Source organism: Pristis pectinata, chromosome 3 (assembly GCF_009764475.1).
Source record: "Pristis pectinata isolate sPriPec2 chromosome 3, sPriPec2.1.pri, whole genome shotgun sequence".
NCBI classification, from domain to species: Eukaryota; Metazoa; Chordata; class Chondrichthyes; order Rhinopristiformes; family Pristidae; genus Pristis; species Pristis pectinata.
In genome coordinates this window covers 144624729-144645223 of record NC_067407.1, presented here as the reverse complement: position 1 = coordinate 144645223, position 20495 = coordinate 144624729, and the positions used below count along the sequence as shown (strand labels likewise).

Below are 20495 nucleotides of genomic sequence, written 5' to 3'. Positions count from 1 at the left end.
TGAACTTTAAGAACCATTCCGGAACTGGGAGTTTTGGACTTTGTCACACACACACACGAAGAGTTTAATTTTGGGGTTAACGTTCGAGGTTTAACATTTTTGAATTCTAACATACTAACATTTTTACTTTTATTTTACGTATTATCATAAGTAGTGATTAATAAAATAGTTTTTAACACTGAATCATGCTCAGTGTGTTTCTTTTGTTGCTGGTTTGTGACACCACATATGTGGTAATGGTGCTATCATTTAAAAAAATAAATTGACACTACTGGAGACACAAGAGATTGCAGATGCAAGATATCTGGCGCCACACACAAACTGCTGGAGGAACTCAGTGGGGCAGGCATGGTACTGCAGCGGTTAGCGTAACACTATTACAGCGCCAGTGACCCAGGTTCAATTCCGGCCACTGTCCGTAAGGAGTTTGTACGTTCTCCCCGTGTCTGCGTGGGTTTCCTCCGGGTGCTCTGGGTTCCTCCCACATTCTAAAGACGTACGGGTTAGGAAGTTGTGGGTGTGCTGTGTTGGGGCCGGAAGCGTGGCGACGCTTGCGGGCTGCCCCCAGAACACTCCACACACACACTGTGTGTTTCCATGTACATGTGACTAATGAAGAATCTTATCTCTTATCGTGCAGGTGGAGGGAAATGAACAGTCAACGTTTTGGGTCGAGACCCTTCATCCAGACTGGACAACAAGAGGGGAGAGTTGGTCCGAAGGGGCGGGGAAAGGGTGGAGCGGGTGGACCTGGTGCCGCGGGTGGGCGGGGCCGCGGGTGGGCGGGGCTGCGGTGCCGCGGGTGGGCGGGGCCGCGGGTGGAGGAGGTTCCCGCCGCTCCTGTCGTGTTTGTGAATAAAGTTTATTTTTGACTTCCGGTCGCGGGGGGCAGCGCTGCGCATGCGTAGGATCGGACCTTCCGCGCATGCGTAGGATCGGACCTTCCGCACATGCGCGAGGGGACGGCGATGGAGTCCGGGTGAGCGCGGGATCGGGGGCCACGACAATCCGCCGCCATCCGGGGGGTGGGGGTGTCCGGGGGGGGGGCGGCGTGAGGCGGGGGGGGGGGGGGGGCGGCGGGAGGCGGGGGGGGGGAGGGGGGGGCGGCGTGAGGCGGGGGGGGGAGGGGGGGCGGCGTGAGGCGGGGGGGGGAGGGGGGGGCGGCGTGAGGCGGGGGGGGGAGGGGGGGGCGGGGGGGGGAGGGGGGGAGGGGGGGGGGGGGGGGGGGGGGGGGGGGGGGCGGGGGGGGAGGGGGGGCGGCGTGAGGCGGCGGGGAGGCGGGGAGGGGGGGGCGGCGGGGAGGCGGGGAGGGGGGGGCGGCGGCGGAGGGGGGGAGGGGGGGGCGGAGGGGGGGAGGGGGGGGCGGGGGGGGGGAGGGGGGGGCGGCGTGAGGCGGGGGGGGAGGGGGGGCGGCGTGAGGCGGGGGGGGAGGGGGGGCGGCGTGAGGCGGGGGGGGAGGGGGGGCGGCGTGAGGCGGGGGGGGGAGGGGGGGAGGGGGGGCGGCGTGAGGCGGGGGGGGAGGGGGGGCGGCGTGAGGCGGCGGGGGGGAGGGGGGCGGCGTGAGGCGGCGGGGGGGAGGGGGGCGGCGTGAGGCGGCGGGGGGGAGGGGGGCGGCGGGGGGGAGGGGGACGTTGGCGGGGGAAGGGGAGGGTCGGCGTGAGGCGGAGGGGGGGGCTCGGCGTGATACGGGGGAGGTGGGTTTGCCGTGATCCGGGGGTGGGGGGGTTGGTGGCGTGTGGAAGAAAATGGTCACTGCGATCGCTAGATGGGGCGACCAACGTCATACCTCCCGCTATGTCTCCCCCCCCCCTCCCGCGCACACCCCCAGCCTGACACACCCCACACCCCTTCTCCCCTCCCCCCGCCTGACACCCCCCACACCCCTTCTCCCCTCCCCCCGCCTGACACCCCAACACACACTCCCAGCTTGACACTCCCATCCCCGACTGCCTCACTGCCCAACTCCCCCCGCCCCCCACCGCCCCAACTCATTGTGAAGTCTCTTTGCATTCATGTCATGTCCCATGTTTCCACCAAGCTTTGTATCCTGGATCAGCAAATTTAAATGGTAATTAGATATCTGGTGCCTGCTCCACCATACATTACCCTCATGGCTCATCTTTCATCTGATGCTGCTTCCTCAGTTATTGGGATATGCCATGAGAGTGAAAGTATTTAAATCCTCAGGATTATTGGATCCAAAATTGGCTTAGTAATGGGAGAGATGGTGATGATGAAGTATTGTTTTTATAATTGGAGATGGTCGGTCCAAAGTTTCAACCAGGTAGGTAGCTGACTGCCAAGAGGAACAGGCAGTTTGGGTGTCATAAGGACAGGAATATTCTCCCGGACTCCCCTGGCTGTCACAAGGGCAGGAATGGTTGCTGGATGTTCTGGATTTAGATGTTTCGAAAGGGACAGGGAGGAAGGTTAAAGAGGTGGGCGAGTGACATTGCTAATCAGGAATAGTATCGCAGCTATAGAAAGGGAAGACGTCCTGGAGGGATCGTCTACTGAGTCTGTGTGGTTGGAGGTCAGAAACAGGAAGGGAGCAATCACTCTATTGGGAGTATTCAAAAGATCCCCCAATAGCAACAGAGATACTGAAAAACAGATCGGGAGGCAGATTTTGGAAAGGTGCAAAAATAACTGGGTTGTTGTCATGGGTGATTTCAACTTTGCTAATATTGATTGGCACCTCCTTGGTGCAAAAGGTTTAAGTGGGGCAGAATTTGTTAGATGTGTCCAGGAAGGATTCCTGATACAATATGTCTAAAGAAGGGTCCTGACCTGAAACGTTGACCACCTGCTTTTCTCCATGGATGCCACCTGGCCTGCTGAGTTCCAGCATCATCGTGGAACTGGAGGTTGTTTTGAGATCACTTCCATGGGGTTCTAGATAGGTTTGTCCCATTGAGGCGGGGAAAGGATGGTAGGGTGAAGGAACCATGTTTGACAAGAAAAGTGGAATTCTCATGAAGAGGAACAAAGAAGCTTACTTAAGGTTTAGGAAGTGAGGATCAGACAGGGCTACAAGGTAGCCAGGAAGGTGCTTAAGAATGGACTTAGGAGAGATGTAGGAGCAGAATCAGGCTATTGAGAAGGATTCGATCATGGCTGGCTCATTCTTCCCTCTCAATCCCATTCTCCTGCCTTCTCCCTGTAACCTTTGATGCCCTTACTAATCAAGAACCTATCGACCTCCACTTTAAATATATCCAATGACTTGGCCTCCTCGGCCGTCTGTGGCAATCCCCCCCCCAATACATTCCTCCAATCACTTCCCATTTTTGCCCTGGGAAAAAGTCTCTGACTGTTCACTCATCCTCCTCATCTCTGTTCTAAAGGGACGTCCTTCTGTTCTGAGGCAGTGCCCTCTGGTCCTAGACTCTCCCACTACTGGAAACATCCTCTCCACGTCCACTCTATCCGGGCCTTTCAATATTCAATGGGTTTCAATGAGATCCCGTCCGTCCTTATAAACTCCAGCGAGTACAGGCCCAGAGCCATCAAATGCTCCTCATAAGTTAACCCTTTCAGCCCTGGGTCATTCTTGTAAACCTCCTCTGGATCTTCTCCAGGGCTGGCACATCCTTAGATATAGGGCCCAAAACTGCTCTCAATACTTCAAATGTGGTCTGACCAATGCCTTGTAAAGCCTTAGCATTACATCCTTGCTTTTATATTCTAGTCCTCTCAAAATGAATGCTAACATTGCATTTGCCTTTCTTATTGGTATTGGTTTACTACTGTCACTTGTACCAAGGTACAGTGAAAAACTTGTCTTGCATACCGATCGCACAGGTCAATTCATTACACAGGGCAGTTACATTGAGTTAGTACAGAGTGCATAAAAACAATAGTCTTATCACAGTGGGGTAGAAGCTGTCCTTGTCTGGTGGTATGTGCCCTCAGGCTCCTGTATCTTCTACCTGATGGAAGAGGAGAGAAGAGAGAATGACCTGGGTGGGTGGGGTCTTTGATTATACTGGCTGCTTTGCCAAGGCAACAAGAGTCCAAGGAGGGGAGGCTGGTTTCTGTGACACGCTGGGCTGTGTCCACAACTTTCCTTTGAGAGTCTGTCATCTTTTTATAATCGCAGATGAACTTTGCTTTTGTTTTTCAGAGAGAGGAGGAAGCTGCCACTTGTCCCAGAGAACCTGCTGAAGAGGAGGAAAGCTTATCAAGCTATTAAAGCTACCCAGGCCAAACAAGCCTTACAGGAAAAGCGAAAGGTCTGAAGGACTTTCATTGCACTGATAATATGTAATGTTACTTTGATTAGCATTTGCAGAACTCCCTCTCTCACTGCTACAAACTGTACTTGCATAGCTTGTCTGGCTGTAGTGGAATCCTGGCTGGAGGTCCTGTCATTTCGCCTGAATGGCAAACTGCGCACAGTCCACAGTGGGAACAGCCAAATTATTCAATGGTGCGGTTGCTACCCAGTTTTTTTATGTTCCATTAGTTTATAATGGAATTCCAAGAAGGAAGACCACTTACTTAAGGACTGCATACTCTACCTCTAAAAGAGCTTCTCCCTTTCTCTGGAAAAGCTTTTGCCTTGATCCATTCACCTGTCATACTTAATGTCGAGAAATATTAGAACATAGATCATTACGGCACAGGAATAGGCCCTTCAGCCCACAATGTCTGTGCCAAGCATGATGCAAAATTAAACTAATTTCTTCTGCCTGCATGTGATCCATGTTCCTCCATTCCCTGTATATTTACGTGCCTGTCTAAAAGCCTCTTGAATGCCACAGTCATATCTGCTTCCACTACCTAGTCACAGTATGTTTCTTGTTAGACTAGAAACATGAGGGGCTTGATGGCGTACTTCAGGTTTTCCTTTCTGGACATTCAATCATGCGTTTGCTGCTATGTTCTCATTTGGTTTCTGCATCTTCAGATAAATCAAGGTCATCAATATTGTTCATGCCTAATGTGTGGGTAGTACACTTGCCTCAGAGACATGGTTGAGATCAGTTCAATTTTATGGAAATACTGTAGTTTCTTTGTATGTTCTTTCAGGAGCTAGCAGCAGTGGTCAGGTCTCTGGCACTGTGGCCGGCTCTGAGGGTACAGTCAGCCAGGGCGATAGTGATCGATAGGGGGACAGGCAGGAGGTTCTGTGGCCACAGAAGAGATGCCAGGATGGTGTGTTGCCTCCAGGTGCCAGGGTCAAGGATGTTTCTGAGCAGCTGCAAAAAATTCTCGAGGGGCAGGGTGAACAGCCAGAGGTCGTTGTACATGTTGGTACAAATGACATAGGCAGAACAAGGGATGAGGTCCTGCAGAATGAGTATAGCAAGTTACGTAAGAAATTAAAATGCAGGACCTCAAGGGTTGTGATCTCCGGATTACTCCCAGTGCCACATGCTAGTGAGTCCAGGAATAGAAAGGTAGGTCAGATGAATGTGTGGCTGAAGAGTTGGTGCAGGGGGCAGGAAATCTGGTTCTTGGATCATTGGTGTCTCTTCTGGAGCAGAGACAACCTGTACAAGTCCACGGGACGAATTGCATTTGTACCGGGGGGGGGGGGTGGGGTACCAATATCCTAGCGGGGAAATTTGAATTTGCCACCAGAGAGGGTTTAAACTAGATTGGCAGGGGGGTGGGACTCGAGAGCAAAATCAGTGGGAAGACAGTATATGCAGCAACCAAAGAACCTAAGCCTGGCAATCAGGATATCCATGTTTACAGTAAAAGGGCAGATAAGATCACTGCTTTAAATTGCATCTATTTCAATGCGCGTAGCGTAACAGGTAAGGCAGAAGAACTGAGGGTGTGGATTGCCTCTAGGTACTGGGATATTGTGGCCAAGAGAACCATATCAAGAGTCCAGGGGCAACATGTTCCTGTTAGGGTGAAGGGTAGATATACCAAGTTCAGGGAACCCTGGCTGATGAGAGATATCGAGGCTGTGGTCAGGAAAAAGAAGGAAGTGTACATTGCATTTAGGCAGCTGGGTACAAATGAATCCCTTGACGAACTTAAAAAGTTTAAGACAAGGCTTAAGAGGGAAATCAGGAGGACAAAAGGGAATGAGATGGATTTGGCAGGCAGGGTTAAAGGTAATCCTAAGAGGTTCTTCGGTTATATTAACAGTAAAAAGAGTGACTAGGGAGAGACTAAGTTCTCTGAAGGACCATCAGGGCTGCCTGTGTGTGGAGCCGCAGGAGATTTTTAATGTCTGTTTTCTCCCCGGTGCTTACCAAGGAGAATATCTTGGATGCCAAAGAAATGAGGATAATAAGTAGTGAGGTCTTGGAACATCTGCAAATTACGAGGAAGGAGGTATTTGCATCCTTGAAGCACATTAAGGTGGGCAAATCCCCGGGACCTGACCAAGTGCATCCCTGGACCTTATGGAAGAACAGGATAGAAATCGCAGAGGCCCTTGTAGAGATATTTGCTTTGTCATTAGCCACTGCCGAAGTTCCAGAAAACCAGAGGGTGGCTGTTGTTGTTCCATTGTTCAGGAAGGGTATCGACAAGCCAGGGAACCACAAGCCTGACATCAGTTGTAGGGAAGTTACTGGAGGGAATTCTGAGGGACAAGATCTACCATCACTTGGATGATGGCCTGATCAGGAACAATCAGCATGGTTTTGTGCATGGGAGGTCGTGTGTGACAAATCTTTTGGAGCTTTTCAAAGAGATAACGAAGGGGATAGATGAAAGTAGGACAGTGGATTTTGTATATATGGACTTCAGCAAGGCCTTTGTCAAGGTCCCACATGGCAGGCTGATCTGGAAGGTTAGGTCATATGGGATTCAGGGGGTGCTAGTGAGGTGGATTCAGAATTGGCTCGATAATAGGAAGCAGAGAGTGATGTTTGAAGGTCGATTCTCTGACTGGAGGCCTGTGACTAGTGGGCTACCTCGGGTTGGTGTTGGTATTATTCATTATGTGTTTAAGTGGTTTGGATATGAATGTAGATGGCACGATTAACAAATTTGCTGGTGATACTAAATTAGGAGGACTTGTTAGTTCACTTGGTAGTGAAGCAGGTTACAATGAATTGCAAAATGATCTTGATCAGTTGGGGAGATGGGCTGAGGAATGGCAAATGGATTTCAACTTGGATAAGTGTGAGGTGATGCATTTGGGACATGCAAACCAGGGTAGGACATACAGTGAATGGCAGGGCAATAATGAGTTTTGTGGAACAGAGGGACCTAGGAGTACAAGTGCACAGTTCACTGAAAGCGGCCTTGCATGTAGACAGGGTGGTGAAGAAGGTGTTTAGCACACTGGCCTTCATCAGTCAGGGCATTGAGTTTAGGAGTTGGGACATTATGTTGCAGTTATATAAGTCGCTGGTGAGGCCGCACTTGGAGTATTGTGTACACTTTTGGTCACCCTGTTATAGGAGATGCATTGTCAACTGGAGAGGGTGCAGAAGAGATTAAAGAGGATGTTGCCTGGACGAGAGGGGCTGAGTTATAGGGAGAGGTTGGCCACACTGGATCTTTATTCCTTGGAATGTAGGAGGATGAGGGGTGACTTCAGAAGTTTATAAAGTCATCAGGGGTACGGATAAGGTGGACGGTCATAGTCTTTTCCCCAGGGTTGGGGAGTCCAAAATTAGAGGACACAGATATAAGAGGGGTGAGATTTAAAGGAGACGTAACTTCTTTACACAGAGGGTGGTGAATACCTGGAATGAGCTGCCAGAGGAAGTGGTCGAGGTGGATACAATTGCAACGTTTAAGAAGCATTTGGATATGCACATGGGAGGGGTGGGGCTTGGAGGTTATGGGTTGAACGTCGGCAACTGGGACTAACAGGGAGGGTGCTATGGTTGGCATGGACCAGTTGGGCCGAAGGGCCTGTTTCCGTGCTGTATTACTATGTGACTAGTGTTTCTGGTGCTAACTTTCGGTCACACACAGTCTGGCTGTATGGGAGAGTAGCCAATTGTGTGCAATAGATGCAGGAAAAGTGGCAGCAAGTTTCCTTGTGGAGTATTTTATGAGGCCTAAGTACCAAAATTATGAAGAATTATGGCCTTTTATTACATAACCTCTTAAAATACAATTAATAAATTTCAACTGGCTGAGTTTAGGGGGCTGATTATAATTTTATTTTGACCTGGGTACTGAACTGGTTGCTGAATGTCTGTACCTTCATACTGATCTAGATTTTAAGTGTAGTTGCTTCTTCATTTCAGCTTCAGAAGGGGAAGCAGATTCGTTTTAAGCGGGTTGAGAATTTTATAAAAGACTCCAGGCGGAAATACCGGGATGAAGTCAGATTTGTTCGGATGGCAAAGAAGCCGGTGAGGGCTGATGTGCCCGAGGGCCAGAAGCTGGCCTTTGCAGTGCGGCTCAGACCGTGAGTATCACAGCTGCCATCATCTGTGCAGAAAGTGCAGATCTATTCTGAACTTGGATGAACAATGCTTAGCCTTTAAATGCATCAAACATTTTGCAGGATTCATGGGGTCAGCCCTAAAGTGCGGAAAGTTGTTCAGATGTTACGGCTCCGAAAGATCTACAGTGGAGCATTTGTGAAGTTGAATAAGACATCGTTGAAGATGCTTAAGGTGGTGGAGCCCTATGTTGCTTGGGGGTAAGGACAGAATTGCTGTTTGTAGATACTTTCAAAACCACTGTGCTTGGAAGCGTATAGGATCTGGAAAAGACCTGAACATGGGACATAGAACAGCACAGGAACAGGCCCTTCGGCCCATGTTGTTGGGCTGAACTAATTAAATTAATAATCAAATGTCCAACTAAACTAATCCCTTCTGCCTACACAATATCCATATTCCTCCATTCCCTGCACATTCATGTGCCTATCTCAGAGCCTCTTGAACGCCCCTATTGTTGCCTCCACCACCACCCATCGCAGTGCATTCCAGGCACCCACCACTCTGGGGGGAAAAAAAACTTGCCCCACACATCTCCTTCGAACTTGCCCCGTCTCACCTTAAATGCATGCCCTCATTATTAAACATTTCAACCCTGGGAAACCCCGGCTGTCTATTTATGCCTCTCATAATCTTATAAACCTCTTTCTGATCCCTCCTCAGCCTCTGCTGCTCCAGAGAAACCAACTCAAATTTGTCCAACCTCTCCTTATGGCACATGCCCTCTAATCCAGGAGTATCCTGATAAACCTCTTCTGTACCCTCTCCAAAGCCTCCACATCCTTCCTATAATGGGGAGACCAGAACCGAATGCAGTACTTCAGATATGGCCTATCCAGAGCTTTATAAAGCTGCAACATAATTTCCTGACGAACTCAGTGCCTTGACTAATAAAGGCAAGCATGCCAGACACCACCTTTACTGCACAATCAACCTGTGCAGCCACTTTCAGAGAGCTTTGGACTTGGATCCCAAGATCTGTACATCATACAGATTCTGCAGATGCTGGAATCTGGTGCATCTGGAGTACATCAGTGCTGTTAAGGGTCCTGCTGTTAACTGTGTATTGTCCCTTTACATTTGATTTCCCAAAGTGCAATACAAACTCCATCTGCCATTTTTCCGCCCATATCTGCAACAGATCTATATCGCGCTGTATCATTTGGCAGTCTTCTACGCCATCCACCACACTACAAATCTTTGTATCGTCTGCAAACTTACTGACCCACCCATCTACATTTTCATCTAGGTCATTTACATATATCACAAACAGCAGAGGTCCCAGTCTGGATCCCTGTGGAACACCACCAGTCACAGACCTCCAGCCAGAATTGGTCCCATCGACCACTACTATGGGCAAGCCAATTCTGAATCTAATGGCCAATTCACCATGGATCATATGCATCTTAATCTTCTGGATGAGCCTCCCATGAGGGACCTTGTCAAAACATCTTACTAAAATCCACGTAGGCAACATTCACAGCTCTACCTTCATCGATCACCTTCATCACCCCTTTGAAAAACTCAATCAAGTTAGTAAGACACGACTTGGCCTGCACAAAGCCATGTTGACTGTCCCTAATTAGCTCATGGTTTTCCAAATGCTCATAAATCCTATCCCTGAGAATCCTCCCCAGTAATTTCCGTACGACTGATGTGAGACTCACTGGTCTATAGTTACCAGGATTATCCCTATTTTCCTCCTTGAATAATGGAACAACATCAGCTATTCGCCAGTCCTCCGGGAATCCACCGGTGGCCAGAGAGAACACGAAGGTATTGATCAAGGCCCCAGCAATTTCATGTCTTGCCTCTCTCAATAACCTGGCGTATATCCCATCAGCCCCTAGGGAATTATCCACCTTAATGTTCTTCAAAGACCCAACACTACCTCGTTCTTTATCTCAAAATGCCCTAGCATTTGAAGCTGTACCTGCCTTGACCACTTCCTCTGGCAGCTCATTCCAGGTACTCACTACCCTCTGTGTAAAGGAGTTACCTCCGAGGCATAATCTAGCGTGGCCAACCTCTCCCTATATCTCAGGCCCTCCAGTCTAGGCAGCATCCTCGTAAATCTCTTCTGCACCCTCTCTAGCTTGACGATGTCTTTCCTATAACAGGGTGACCAAAGCTCCAAGTGCGGCCTTACCAAAGACTTGTACCATGTACCATCAGCCCATGATGGTAGGATGGAGAGGCAAGATCAAATTGCAGGAGAGGAGTTGGGCAACAATGTTTGGACAATTAATACCTTAAGCTTACAGGCAAATTACAGCATAGATAGGGACACGTAGTGTGGGGTCACTGATAATAAGAAGGACTTGAGGATTTGTGCTGTTTTGGGAAGAGCAGTGTTGACAATCTGCATGCAGTGTCACTTCATTAATGTGAGCAGTTTACACATCTTGATTTACACATCTTCTTTGCAGGTTTCCTAATTTAAAATCTATCCGTGAACTTATTTTGAAACGGGGTCAAGCAAAAGTCAACAAGAAACGTGTGCCTCTAACCGACAACTCAATCATCGAGGAACACCTGGGTAACACATAGACAAAGCTAACATCATCAGGGAATAATAGAGGATAAAAATAATTAAGGTTCTAATTCCAAAGTTAACAAGTCACTCAGTCCAGATATGTGCCTCTCAGGTTGCTGAGGGAAGATGGGTATGAGATAGTAACTCAGATTGCAAACTGTCAATCTCATAGAGTTGTGCTGCACAGAAACAGGCCTTTTGGCCCAACTTGTCCAAGGCGACCATGATGCCCATCTACGCTAATCCCATTTGTCCTCATTAGGCCTGTGTCCCTCAATTCCATTCCTATCCAAGCATTTGTACAGGTGCCTTTTAAAGACCATAATTGTTTCTGCTTCTACCACTTCCTCCAGAAGCTCATTCGATATAACCACCACTCTCTGTGTGGAAAATCTTGCCTCTCAGATCTCTTTGAAATTTTTCCCCTCCACCTTAAACCAATTCACTCTAGTTCTAGATTTTCCCGCTCTAGGAAAAAGACTCTACCTACCCTACCTGTGCCCCTCATAATCTTATAAACCTCAAGGTCACCCCTTGGCCTCCAGGATTCCAGAGAAAACAATCCAAGTTTGTCCAAACTCTCCTTGTAGCTAATACTCTCTAATGCACACAACATCCTGATGAACCTCTTCTGCACCTCGCCAAAGCTTCTACATTCTTCCTACTGTGTGGCGACCAGAACTGCACACAATACAAATGCAGCCTAACCAAAGTTTTATACAGCTACAGCATGACTTCCTAACTTTTATACTCAGTGCCCCAGCCTGTGAAGGCAAGCATTCTGTACATCACCTTTATCACCCTGTCCACTTGTGTTGCTACTTTCAAGGAGCCATGGACTTGCATCCCAAGATCCCTCTGAACATCAAAGCTCCTAAGAGTCCTCCCATTTACTGTATACTTTTCTCCTGCATTTGACATAGAAGATAGAACAGTACAGCACAGGAACAGGCATTTCGTCCCACAATATCTGTACCAAGCAGATTAAACTGCACATTTGCCTGCCACGGTCTCTATCCCTCCATTCCCTGCATAATCATGTGTCTATCTACATGCCTCTTAAACATTGCTATCTTCTTTGCCTCCACTACCTCCCCGGCAGCGCGTTCCAGGCACCCACCACTCTCTGTGTTAAAAGGAAACTTGCCACATAAATCTCCTTTAAGTTTCCCCCTCTTGCCAGAAAGCTGTGCCCTCTAGTATTTGACATTTCCATCCTGGGAAAAAGACATTATCCACCCCATCTATGCTCTTCATAATTTTATGAACCCCTCAACCTTCGACACTCCAGAGTAAACAATCCAAGTTTGTCCAACCTCCTTGTAGCATATGCCCTCTAATCCTGCCAACATCTTGTTGAGTTTCTTCTGCACCTAAGCCTTCAGTAATGCAGTGACAGAACTGCTCACAATTCTCCAAATGTGACCTAACCAAAGTTTTATACAGCTGTAATGTGACTTCTGAACTTATGTACTCCACACCCTGACCAATGAAGGCAAGTATGTTGTATGCCTTTTTTACCATCTAGCTTCAAAAATGCAACACCTGACACGTCCAGATTAAACTCCATCTGCCCTTTCTCCACCCAAATTTCCAATTGACCTGTATTGCACTGTATGCTTTGACAACTGTTCTCACTGTCCCCAACTCTACCAATTTTCATGTCATCTGCAAATTTACTAATCAGACCACGTACATTTTCATCCAGATCGGTCCCATCACTGATTCTTGTGGGACACCACTGGTCATGGAGCTCCAGCCAGAGAAACTCTCTTCTACCATTACCCTGCCTTCTATAACTAAGCCAATTTTGTGTCCAACTCACTGTGGATCCCATGTGAATCTTCTGGTCCAGCCTACCATGAGAGACCTTGTCAAATGCTTTATTCAAGTCCATATAGACAACATCCATTGTACTACCCTTGTCAATTATCTTCATTGCTTCCTCAAAAAATGCTTAATCATATTTGTGAGACAAGACCTCTCCAGCATAAGACCATGCTTTTCAAATGAGAGCAAGTCCTGTCCCTGGTAATTTCTGTACCACTGGTGTACAGCTTACCAGTCTGTAATTTCCTTGTTTGTTCCTGTTGCCCTTAAACAAAGGAACAATGTTGGCTATTCTCTCATTTTCTGGGATCTTGCCTGTGGCTAAAGGTCCCCTCCCTTGCCTCCCTCGGTATACTGGGATCTATCCCATCAGGCCCTGGGGACTTATCCACCTTAATGTTTCTCAGTACACACACCTCCTCCTTCTTATCAACATGCCTTAGAATATCAAAACACCCCTCCCTAATCTCGCCGTCATTCATGCAAAGTACAGAGAGAGTTGATGAATGCAGTACATAGGTATGGGGCTGTAAGAAGAGTATGTAATAAAGTCTCACAGAAAAGCAAAATTCAGGATGTCAATCGGATTGTTTAGAGTGAAAACATTTCATAAAATGGGAATGTATAAAATGGTTAATGGATAGGAGGAAAGAGGTCACTATATCAGAGACAGAAGGCCAGGACAGACAACTAACATTCCAGGTGTGATGGCGGGGGTTTGTAAAATAGTTTTGTGGAGATTTATTGCCTGCATTTTCTTTACAGGAAAGTGGGGATTGATTTGTCTTGAGGATTTGATATGTGAGATCTACACAGTAGGAAAATACTTTAAGGAGGCCCGCAATTTTCTCCGGCCCTTCAGGCTCTCAGTAGCTCGACACGCAGCAAGGAATAAAATGGGATTTCTCAATGAATTTGGAGAGACTGGACACCGTGGAAAAGAAATCAACAAGCTCATTCGTCAGCTCAATTAAAGGTAAAGGTCTGGTTCTGACCAGAGACCAGGAACTTGCGAATAATGCTGATTTGGGAAATATTGACTTCAAAAGTATTATAATAAGGGACAAAAATGTCAAGCATTTGTTTTTCAGACTAAAAAGGAATCTAAATTATCATCAGTACCACTGTTCCTTTTGGAAAATTCCACTGTCACAGTTGGAAAAACGTGGCCTTATTAGGGCCAGTCAGCAAGGCTTTGTGTGGGGCAGATCATGCCTTAGAAAATTTGATTTAGTTCTTTGAGAAGATGATGAGGATGATCGATGAAGATAGGGAAATGGATGTTGTATACGTGGACTTCAGTAAAGCATTTGACAGGGTCCCTCAAGATAGGTTGATCCTAAAGATTAAGATGCATGGGATCCACGGTGACTTGGTGGTTTGGATTCAGAATTGTCTTGGCCATAGAAGACAGAGGGTAGTTGTGGAGGGGTGTTATTCTGACTGGAGGTCTGTGATGAGTCAAGTCAAATGCAAAGGACACAAAGGTTGCTTGATTCTAAAAGGACAATGAGTATGAGGGCACTTTATCTAAATGCCCATAGTATTCAAAACAAGGTCAGTGAAATCATTACAAAAAGGGGTTTGATTTAGTGGCCATTACAGAAATGTGGTTGCAGGGTGGAGATGATTGTGAATTAAATATCCAAGGTATCAGGTAATATGGAAGGATTGGCAGGAAGGTAGGGGAGGTGGGATAGTGCTTTTAATTACATATGAGATCAGGGTGATAGTGAGAGACAATACTAGATTTAAGGAGCAGAATGTTGTGTCCAATAGAAATAGTAAAGGGAAAAAAAATCACTGGTGGGAGTTGTCTATAGGCCACCATATAATAACATTACAGTGGCACAGGCAATAAACCAAGAAATATCTGATGCATGTTAGAATGGAACGGCAGTTGTCATGGGGGACTTTAACTTCCACATAGATTGGGGAAATCAAGTTGGTTGAGGCAGTCTTGAGGAGGACTTCATAGAATGCATCCATGATAGCTTTCTTGAACAGCATGTTGGGGAAAATGCTGTCTTCAATCTGGTCCTGTGCAATGAGACAGGTAAAATTAACGATCTTGTAGTTAGGGATCCTCTTGGAAAGAGTGATCACAGTATGATTGAATTTCTCATACTAATGGAGACTGCAATAGTTTGATCTAAAACCAGTGTATTATGCCTAAACAAGGGAGATGACAACAGGGTGAGGGAGGAGTTGACGAGTGTAGACTGTGACCACAGGCTGTATGGTGGGAGAGTTAGGGAACAGCGGCAGACTTTCAAAGAGATTTTTCATGGCGCTCAACAAAAGTATATTCCATTTAAAGGCAAGGACAGTAAGGGTGGGGAGAGCCAGCCGCGGATAACTAAGGAAATAAAAGACATCAAGCTAAAAGCTCATGCATACAATGTCGCCAAGAGCAGTGGGAAACTGGAAGATTGGGAAAACTTTAAAAAGCAACAAAGAACCACTAAGCAAGCAAAAATGAAAGGGAAGATAGATTATGAATGTAAACTAGCACAAAATATAAAAACTGATAAGTTTTTATAATCATATAAAGTGGAAAAGGGCGGCTAAAGTGAACGTAGGTCCCTTGGAAGATGAGAAAGGGGAATTAATATTGGGTAATGTGGAAATGATCGAGGCCTTGAACGACTATTTTGTGTCGGTCTTCACAGTGGAGGACACGTCTAACGTGCCAAAGAGAGATGTTATGGATGCCATGGGAGCTGAGGACCTCGCTACAGTCGCTGTCACAGAAGAGGTAGTGATGAGCAAACTAGTGGGCCTAAAGGTAGACAATTTCCCTGGTCCTGATGGGATGGTATTGGTATTGATATTGGTTTATTATTGTCACGTACCGAGGTACAGTGAAAAGCTTGTCTTACAAACCGATCGTACAGGTCAATTCATTACGCAGTGCAGTTACATTGAGTTAGTACAAAGTGCATTGATGCAGTACAGGTAAAAACAGTAACAGTACAAAGTGTCACAGCTACAGAGAAAGTGCAGTGCAATAAGGTGCAAGGTCACAACAAGGTAGATCGTGAGGTCAGAGTCCATCTTATTGTATAAGGGAACCGTTCAATAGTCTTATCACAGTGGGGTAGAAGCTGTCCTTAAGTCTGGTGGTATGTGCCCTCAGGCACCTGTATCTTCAACCCGACGGAAGAGGAGAGAAGAGAGAATGTCCCGGGTGGGTGGGGTCTTTGATTATGCTGGCTTCTACACCAAGGCAACGAGAGGTAAAGACAGAGTCCAAGGAGGGGAGGCTGGTGTCCGTAATGCGCTGGGCTGTGTCCACAACTCTCTGCAGTTTCTTGTGGTCCTGGGCAGAGCAGTTGCCATACCAAGCCGTGATACATCCAGATAGGATGCTTTCTATGGTGCATCTGTAAAAAGTTGGAGGCATTGGTGAGCTTTCTCGGCCGTGGCTTCTACGTGATTTGACCAGGACAGGCTGTTGGTGATGTTCACTCCCAGGAACTTGAAGCTCTCAACCCTCTCGACCCCAGCACCATTGATGTAGACAGGTGCACGTACACCGCCCCCTTTCCTGAAGTACTGAAAGAAATGGGGTAAGTTATAGTAGAGGCATTTGTGATCATTTACCAAAATTCTCAGGACTCTGGGCAGGTCCCAGCGGATTGGAAGACAGCGAATGTCACGCCACAGTTTTAAAAAGGATGTAGGCAAAAGGCAGGTAGCTATGGGCCAGTTAGCTTAATGTCTGTGGTCAGGAAAATGCTTGAATCTATCATTAAGGAAGAGATAGCAAGACATCTGGATAGAAGTGGTTCCATCAGGCAGAGACAGCATGGATGCAGGAAGGGCAGGTCCTGTTTGACAAACTTACTGGAGCTCTTTGAGAATATACCAATCAATTCGTTGCACAGTGCATTGAGGTAGTACGGGGTAAAAACAATAACATAATACAGAGTAAAGTGTCACAGCTACATGGAAGTGCATTGCAGGTAGACATTAAGGTGCAAGGTCAAACAAGGTAGATTGTTAGGTCAAGCGTTCATCTCATCGCATAGGGGAACCGTTCAATAGTCTTATCACAGTGGGATAGAAGCTGTCCTTGAGCCTGGTGGTATGTGCCCTCAGGCTCCTGTATCTTCTGCCTGATGGGAGAGAAGAGAGAATGACCCAGGTGGGTGAGGTCTTTGAATATGCTGCTTCACCAAGGCAGCGAGCGGTGTAGACAGAGTCCATGGAGGGGAGGCTGGTTTCCGTGATGTGATGGGCTGTGTTCATAACTCTCTGCAGTTTCTTGCAGTCCTGAGCAGAGCAGTTGCCATACCAAGCTGTGATGCATTCAGATAGGATCCTTTCTATAGTGCATCATTAAAAGTTGGTGAGTGTCAAAGGGGACATGCCAAATTTCTTCAGCCTCCTGAGGCACTGGTGAGCTTCCTGGCCATCTACGGGTTGGATCAGGACAGGCTATTGGTGACATTCACTCCTAGGAACTTGAAGCTCTCAACCTCAGCACCGTTGATGTAGACAGGAGCATGTATAATCGCTCCTCCTCCTGAAGTCAGTGACCAGCTCTTCTGTTTTGCTGACATTGAGGGAAAGGTTGTTGTCATGACAGATAAGCATATGGAGGAATTTAAAATAGAGGGATATGTGGGAGGAAGGGGTTAGATAGTCTTAGGTTAGGTTTAAAGGTCAGCACAACATTATGGGCTGAAGGGCCTGTATTGTGCTGTACTGTTCTATGTTGACACCATGTCACTAAGCTCTCTACTTCCTGAACCCCAACTCATCATTATTTGAGATACGGCCGACTACAGTGGTATCATCTGCAAACTTGTAGATGGAATTAGAGCAGAATCTGGTCACACAGTCATGAGAGATTTTTGGAAATATTTCACTAAGTGTAATTTTGTAACTTGAATGTCAATAAAGATGAAACTCTTAGGTCATTAAAGACTCTTCTAGGGATGCAAAACAGATGTTTTAAATAAAAAATGCCAGATATTTTCAGCAAATCAGTGAGTCTTTGTGGAAGGTTAACTTCAGTTCTCATCAGAAATTTATAAAACAGTTGTCTTTATTTCAGTTCTAGCCTGTACCATTTTCCAGTTCCACAATGTTCATCCTTGGAATTGGCCACTCAAATACATCAAACTTCAGGACAACAGAGTGCAGCAGCTCAGAGTTTGTCACCATCTGCCCAGGATACTCAAAGATTGCAAAGGAATATTGTGCTCACCATCCACCCAGAGTAGCATTTGTAAAAATGAAATACCATCTTGCTCTTGTATAACTGTTTGACAGTGATAGCTGTTCATATATATCACTGATTTTTGTTTTCTTTTCGCAGATCCCTTATAGATAAATGGCCAAGTATGGGATTTGCCCACCTATACTATGTATAGTAAACCTCTACAGACTGATATTCAGCTTTAAGATGTTCTTATCTCAGACACAGTGGAAGGCAAGATCATCAGCAGAGACTGTCCAGTGCCCAGATTAACTGATGACCCAGGGCTGGAAGGAGATCCTGTTCTGGCTGAAGAAAGCAGCAACCATAAAGGAATAGGAACGTCTACAAATTGTTGCAAGCAGACTTTGACGACTTGAGATTTGCATTAAAATTGTTAGTGGATTTGAATTTCTGTTAAATATCAGATTATTGACAAAAATCTGATTCACAAATCAGTGGAGTTTGTTGATCTTTAATGGTGTGAAGTTTTTGTTCATTTATTTGGGTTATATGCATCACTGGTTACATTAGTTTTCAATTTGCCATCCTTGATTGCTCTCGAGTAGATGGTGGTGAGCTACCTTGAAGGCACTTGCATGTTACTATTGAGCTGGATTCTTGGATTTAAACCAACAGCAGCAGAGGAAAAATAAACCTTTTTAAGTCAGAATAGTGTGCAGCTTGGAACCCTCGTCCTCAGTGGTAGCGGTCATGGATTTGGGAAATCCTGCGAGAATAACTGCAGTGCATTTTGTAGATCCTGCATGCTATAGTTGAAGTGTACACTAGTGAGGGAATGACTGCGAGAGTGTGAATGATATGCCAGTCAAATAGCTTGCTTTGGCCTGTATGATTTCAAACTCGAGTTGTTGAAAATGCACTCATCCAGGAGAGTATTCCATCACTCTCATGGCATGCCTTGAAGATGGCTTTGGGGAATCTGGAGCTGAGTCCCTTTCTATGGGAAACCCAAACTCTTGACCTGCTGTTATAACTATGGTATTATAATTATGTCAATGAATTTCAAGGAGAGCTGCTAAAATGGTCATTGGGACTATTTTGTGAATATCACTTGCCACATCAGCCTATGCCTGAACCTTATTCTGCAAAATAGTCATTGGTTGCTTCATTTGATGAGAAAAGTGAGTTGAATCGAATCCATGCAATCATTATTGCACTTTGACACAATAGATGGAAAGTCATAGATGAAGCAGCTGAATGTAGTTGGACCTCAGTGCCCTGAGGAATTCCTGTAGTAATGTCCTTTGGGCTGGTTGATTGACTAGCAATTATCTTCCTTTGTACATTGAGTGATTCCAACCATTGGCATTGAGTTGTACAGCACTGAAATAGGCCCTTCAGCCCACCACACCATGCTGACCTTTTTGCCCATTTACACCAATCCCATTTGCCCTCATTAGGTTCATATCCTCCTCTGCCTTGCCTATTTAATTACCAGTCTAAGTCTCTCTTAAATGTAGTGATTGTATCTGATTACCATGGGGGAGGGGGGTGGAATTCTGAATATCTACCCCATCTGCCTCTAATTTTATCAACCTCCATCAGGTAACCCCTCAGCCTCCTGCATTCCTCTTGATATATGCCAACTTCAGTTTTCCCTTGGTGCAACACTAACAAGTGATGCCTTGATGGCAAGGTCTGAAATCAATCATTTTGGGCCATGTTTGGACTAAGCTGGTGAAGAGGTCTGAACCCTATTTGCCCTTGCAAAAGCCAAATTTCCACATTGATGAAAAAATGTTGTAGATGCTGGAAATCAAATAAATGTTAAAATGTAAAACTTGCAGCATTTGTGGAGATAGAAATAAAGTTAACATTTACGCTGAAAGTCATTTCACCGGATGTGATGTTTCTCTTATGTGCTCCACAAATACTGCCTGACCAAATGAGTGTTTCCAGCGTTTCCTTTTTGCTCTGACTTCAATCATTGGCTATTCTGGCACAGACAGGGTTAATGGCACAACATCCATGGTTTGAGGGACAGAAAATTTCAGTTTTTATGTTAAATCCATGCAGAATCAAATTCAGTGCAATTACTTTAATTTTGTAAGGCTAATGACCTGGCCCTTAATGGTACATAATTTCAACTACTTCAGTAACCCAGATTTGCTCAAAATGTGCTGAGATCCATTTCACTCTGTTGAGATCTGGGCGAATTAACTTGAACTGCTTTTAACATCCATAAATAACAGAGCAGTACAGCACAGGAAGTCAAAGTCTATTGTCATGTGCACAAGTACATGTGTGCACAGGTGCAATGAAAACCATACATGCAGCAGCATCAGAGGCACATCACATTAGATAAGCAGCATTCACAAGGAAAAAGTATACACAATTTTTAAAAGAAAACAGAACAAAAAGTCCATTGTAGTGCAAAGTGGTCATAGTGATGTATAAACTAGTGATTAGGGTTTTGCCAGTTGGTTCAAGAACCAAATGGTTGAAGGCTGTTCTTGAACCTGGTGGTGTAGGACTTCAGCTTTCTGTACCTCCTGCCTGATGGTAGCTGCAAGAA

The 20495-nt window shown here is 46.2% G+C and overlaps 1 protein-coding gene across 2 annotated transcripts; it reads left to right on the top strand.

Annotated features, from left to right (window-relative positions):
• Nucleotides 1–893: 893 nt before the first annotated feature.
• On the top strand, nucleotides 894–19812 carry rpl7l1 (ribosomal protein L7-like 1). Of its 2 annotated transcripts, XR_007956056.1 has the most exons (8): nucleotides 894–979; nucleotides 4127–4235; nucleotides 8181–8344; nucleotides 8444–8581; nucleotides 10811–10920; nucleotides 13513–13723; nucleotides 15420–15505; nucleotides 18077–19812. XR_007956056.1 is itself a non-coding variant. In XM_052012757.1 (7 exons), exons 1-6 carry the CDS (start codon nucleotides 951–953, stop codon nucleotides 13719–13721), a joined length of 759 nt encoding a protein of 252 aa, XP_051868717.1. In that variant the 5' UTR covers nucleotides 894–950; the 3' UTR covers nucleotides 13722–13723; nucleotides 18077–19812. The 2 variants fall into 2 exon arrangements, 1 of the variants encoding a protein (XP_051868717.1); XM_052012757.1 differs by lacking the exon at nucleotides 15420–15505.
• The last annotated feature ends 683 nt before the right edge of the window (nucleotides 19813–20495 follow it).

Excerpts from the sequence above, each read along its gene's own strand:
- rpl7l1 (XM_052012757.1), top strand. The coding sequence starts at position 951 with ATGCGCGAGGGGACGGCGATGGAGTCCGG. Across the intron at positions 8,582-10,810 it reads GAGCCCTATGTTGCTTGGGG|GTTTCCTAATTTAAAATCTA; the intron begins GTAAGGACAGAA and ends TCTTCTTTGCAG. Across the intron at positions 10,921-13,512 it reads AATCATCGAGGAACACCTGG|GAAAGTGGGGATTGATTTGT; the intron begins GTAACACATAGA and ends TTTTCTTTACAG.